The sequence below is a fragment of the Protobothrops mucrosquamatus genome, unplaced genomic scaffold (assembly GCF_001527695.2).
Source record: "Protobothrops mucrosquamatus isolate PMUCROS unplaced genomic scaffold, P.Mucros_1.0 scaffold8550, whole genome shotgun sequence".
NCBI lineage: Eukaryota > Metazoa > Chordata > Lepidosauria > Squamata > Viperidae > Protobothrops > Protobothrops mucrosquamatus.
This window is the reverse complement of record NW_015394344.1, coordinates 23,231-28,370: the sequence shown is the minus strand read 5'-3', so window position 1 is coordinate 28,370 and position 5,140 is coordinate 23,231. Positions and strand designations below refer to the sequence as shown.

The following is a 5,140-nucleotide window of genomic DNA, read 5'->3' as shown; positions in this document are numbered from 1 at the left end:
GTGGCCTATTCAGAACTGGGTTATGTGACTGGCAGGCCAGCACGCACGTGTGTGTGCCCAGCTTGACTTGTGTGAGCGGCGAGCCAGCGTGCATGCACAGAGCGCATGTCGAGCTGCACACACATGCATATGTGCACTGTCCCACCACTTGCATGCCAACTCGTCATTCACACGGCCCTTTTCCCCTCCCCCCCAGCTGGGGTTGTTGTTCTAACTGTCAGGCAGGTTGTTCCACTGGTTAATTGTTCTAACTGTCAGGAAGTTTCTCCTTAGTTCTAGGTTGCTTCTCTCCTTGATTATAACCTCTTCAGGGGGGCGTGCAAAACATTTCTTATTACTGTAAGCCTGGTCTCCTTCAAAAATCAAGCTTTGTTCGAGTTTGATGCACTTGATCTATTGTGTACAGCAATATTGCAATAAATATTACATTTATGGATGCTATTGATGTTCAATGGAACAATTTTTATAAAGCACTTTTTATAAAGATTGCCAACCTGGTTTTTCAGGAGATCATCCAACTCTATAAGGGCCATCTACAAGGTGGGATGTGATGGGGAATCAGCAATTTAACACATAAGATCTTCTTTTCAATAGTATGTTGAGAATTCACAAAATCATGTAACAATTAAATTAAATAAAAATATGGTCAAAATCTTGTGAGATCCTCACATTTCTGAGACATTATCCAAGGTTTAGACAAAATGTTTGAGATTTGGGGATGTCACCAAATTCTGTGTATTTCAAAGGGTACATTTGGTGTTTACCGCAAGAATATTTTTTAATGCTTTTATGCATCAGATGGGCTGGGAACCATCGATATAATACAGAAAGGACAATTTTTTTTTCAATCCAGTTTTGCCAAATGTAATGGAACAATATTTGTTTATCAGTGGTATCACAAAATTAAAAACTCCTGTAAAACTAACAATATCCACCTTTCTGAGTTATAAACTGACATAAAATAGAAGGAAATAATCTATTAAGCTCTTATAGAATATATAAATTGAATTTCTATAGTTTGTATGGTTTTATAGCTTGAATATTGTCTGTCACAATTGTGATGTGTTCCTTCACTATAGGCCAAAAACATTGATAATTTCATGGCTACACATTCTAAGCTGTACATAGAAGAGATTTTTTAAAAAAAAATATCAGAGAGCAATGACTAAAGAACTAGGGAAATTGTTAAAAATAAAAGGGTAACAAAATGTCAACTATTCTGGATGAATTCGACAAAAAAGAAAATTAATTTATCTTCACTTAACCTTTTGCTGATCTTTGATAAATTATTGCGAACAGAAATAAATAAAGAATCCTGGCGAGAGACAAAAAAGAAAGTACTGAAAATTAAAATTAAAAATATTATAGTGACATTTTATAGATCCTATATCCATACTTAACCGATAGGATTTTGCACCTATGCTGATTAACTGGCATCTCTGGGAACCATATTAAACTTGTAGGTCGATCAAAAAAGGGCAAACATTCCTTGATAACATCAAGAGAATATTCAGTGTAATTTCATAGATAAAGGAGTATCTCCTTAACATCCTTTTCCTTACTGCGATAGCTGATATTTTAATGTTCGTGCTTAATCCTGCAGATAACTTCCCCTTTGAAGACAATAGCAGTGTGAATTTGCAAATACATTAGGTGAAGGATAATTCCAGTAACCATCAACTAGGAAAAACCCTTGCCAAGATTCAAAGACCCATTGGATGGAGATTCAATGGATTTTTCAAGCCCCATTTTTTCTCTTTTAGATTATCTACTATTAACTGAGAAAGTGGTCTCTCTGTGTGTCTGTGTGTCACTATGCATGTATATGTTATGATGGTGTTCCTTCCAGAGGAATCTGCCGAAATGAACACACCATTGACATTAAGAGCACCGCAGTGTTCTTAATTCAGTTAAAAGTCTTCTGCTATATACAGCGGACTCTGGAATTTGTCTCGTAATGTTACATCAGACCTGGAAAGAGACAACTTGGTGGTGGGGTCATGGAAATGAAAAGCTTAACAAGTCTACAAGTCTTCCATTTCCACATATCACTTTGCATTGCAATGAAGGAAGTGGGAGCACACTCCATGCTTCATGTTCAACCTGGTGAGGGAAATGATCTACATAGGAAAGTGACTTTGTTTGATTATTTTAGGAGGACCAGGAATGTATTTACATGGCTGCAGGTTGAAATTGTCAGAATTATATCAGATAATGAGCAGTTTGTGTCGATAAGGCCTGAGATAGGTGAAGGAGATCAAACAGGACCAATGTGATGGAGGGATTTGGGAGAAGTTTCCTTGGACCATGTATCCTTCCTTCCTTCCTTCCTTCCTTCCTTCCTTCCTTCCTTCCTTCCTTCCTTCCTTCCTTCCTTCTTTCCTCTCTCTCTCTCTCTCTCTCTCTCTCTCTCTCTCTCTCTCTCTCTCTCTCTCTCTCTCTCTCCCTCTCCCTCCCTCCCTCCCTCCCTCTTCTTTCTTTCTTTCTTTCTTTCTTTCTTTCTTTCTTTCTTTCTTTCTTTCTTTCTTTCTTTCTTTCTTTCTTCTTTCTCTGACAGTATGGAGTTAAAAGTTGATGATTACAAAGGCTGTCCTATATGGAGATCCCACGCATCAAATCAAGACATTTCATCTATTCTGTATCCCACCAATGATAACCTATCCCAAACGTTCTTGCTTCAGGTTCCATAAATGTCTCTGTAATTTTTTTCATAACAGGTCTAGAGCAAAACTACCTTTAAATCACCCCACAGCATCCCTGTGAGTTTGAGAACTGTGGACCCATCGCATGAAATTGGCCGCAAAGCCTATATAAATATTAAGGGAAGGAATGAGAATTCAGCATTCAGCAAGTGTGACATTGAAATTTGTGTATAGTCCAACCCATGGAAAAGTGGGGGTGGGGGAAACTAAGTAAACATCATGTTACCTTGTTATCAATACAACATTTTGAACTAGACTTTCTAGTTCAATCTATATAAATAAAAATGTAAATGTTCGTTTGTTCAAAATCTTAAATCTCCGAAAGTTCTTCACCGATTGCTTTGAAATTTTGACACAATGTTGCATTCGAATACGCGCGTGTTTCTTTATATGCCTATATTATATAGATGTCATACCTGTGACAGGTAAAAATATGCTGTTTTTTTGAAAAACAGTGCCATCTGTTGGATGTGAAAGCAACACACGCTTTTACCAGACTGAGCCACAGCAACGCGTGGCTGGGTACAGCTAGTATGTAATAAATCTTCAAACACAAAACAAATTGCGGTCTAATTTGACCATATCACTGAAACCAAGCTTCAAAAATTGCTCAGTGCTTGATTCAATGAAGCCAGAGTTCTTTTTCTTTTTCTTTTTTTGCTATATATGTACAACTAAATGGGTGAGGAAGAATAATAACAATTCTGATTAGCCATATTGGCAGTAACTTGCACATTCATCATAAAATGCAAAGGTTTAATATGCATACCCTCCACCATCTCAGCTGGATCCACCAGAAACCTTTGGACATCTACCAATTAGATGGATGAAGAGGAATGTCTGCAATCAAACACTTGTCTTGTAGTTCTCCTATACTGTGTCTTCAGTGACATTGCTGGAAGCTTATTTAACTGAGATTAGGCTGAACATTGGTTATTGATAGAACTCACCAAATCAGACTTGAAACTTTGAAGGATACTTTTGCACCAACCAAATATATTTCAGAATGGACGAAGGATTGAGCCTGTCATTCAAAACAGTACCCACTGACAGTACCCATTGTTAAATTGCAGCAAGGAAGCTTGGCCACCTCGCATTTATTATACCAGCATCGTGTTAACATTTCAGTTGGACCCACCACCGTTAAACTTTCAGAAGAGCTGTGAGTATGAGACAGGAGCAAATATAAGTAGAAAAATAAGTAGACCCCATACCCAAGAAGTGTTACTTGCCCTGCTTCCAAAACAAGAAATCAAAATAAATATTAGGAGGAAATTTTCCCTGCCTTTGGTCCCCATGACGGGTGGGCCTTTGTCACTTGAGAACGATCACAAGTTCTTCTGCCTTTTTTTTTTATTCATAGAGAACAAAATTTACAAAGTCTTTCATACATTTTTTCTTTCTTTTTTTCTTTCAATTTTTTTTTTGTATTTTTGTATTGTTTGTTTTTTACTGACTTTGAAAATTGGGAATATTCAAAATACACTTTTTTTTTAACCCCACTTCATTCTTTCATTATTTACAGATATGTACAAGAAAAATGCAAGAGTCTTTTTCTTTTTTCTTTTTAAATTTCCCCCCGTTGTATTAAAAATCTCCGCTGGTCGACGCCTCCCCTTATATGGATGTTCCGTGGGAAGGTTCCAGGCCCTCTGGAATGATCCCGCCTGGCATAGACTGGAATGACATGGGAATGGGGGTCTTCACGGGACTCTGGCGAAACAGTCCTCCGTTCGGCGATCTGTGTTTACACTGTATGGAGGGTATTGTGGCTGAGCTGCTAAGGGGCAGCTGCAGGTTGCTCCCGGAGGCACCGGAGAGTGTCCTACTGCCTCCGTGGCCTGTCTGTTCAGGTAAAAAAGAGGTGACAGAAAGTTGTGTGTTCTGATATTCACGGACAGGCTCCAGGGCTTGGCTGGATGGCATGCCACCGATCTCCAAGGCTGAGATTTCAATGGAGGCCGGAGAAAGTTGCTTGTGAGCTAAGTCTTCATCCATTAAACTGTTCATACGCCGATGGACCTGCTCTAGGTTGACCTCTTTATCCTGCAAGAAAGGGGGAACGAGTAGATTAATCCCTCTCAAAAGTGGTTGATGGATTCCTCAGAGGTCTCCCTTCGACCCATCCGCTCCCACAGAGAGGGCCTCCTTAGGGTGCCGTCGGCCAGTCAATGCCGGCTGGCGACCCCCAGGGGGAAAGCCTTTTCGGTGGCAGCTCCTGCCCTCTGGAATGACCTACCCCCCCGACCTACGTACAACTACGGACCTGTGCCTCTTCCGCCGAGCCTTGAAAACCCATCTATTCCATGCGGCCGGCCTGGCGTAGTTTTGATTGGGCTTTGCTAGGGGTTTTATATGGGGTATTTTAGAGCAGGCTTTTTATTCAATATTTATTGTGATTTTTATTATTGCCTGTTCACCGCCCTGAGTCCCGTAAG

At 39.7% G+C, this 5,140-nt stretch overlaps 1 protein-coding gene across 1 annotated transcript in view; it reads right to left on the bottom strand.

Moving 5' to 3' along the window:
- Positions 1-4,319: 4,319 nt before the first annotated feature.
- The window catches only part of LOC107300810 (glutamate receptor ionotropic, delta-1-like), a gene marked incomplete at its 5' end in the record, with an annotated part of 19,192 nt that continues 18,371 nt past the window's right edge, over positions 4,320-5,140 (bottom strand). The window contains one exon of the mRNA XM_029287044.1: positions 4,320-4,748. Within this exon, the coding sequence (XP_029142877.1) occupies positions 4,320-4,748 (429 nt within the window). The remainder of the gene's footprint in view (positions 4,749-5,140) is intronic.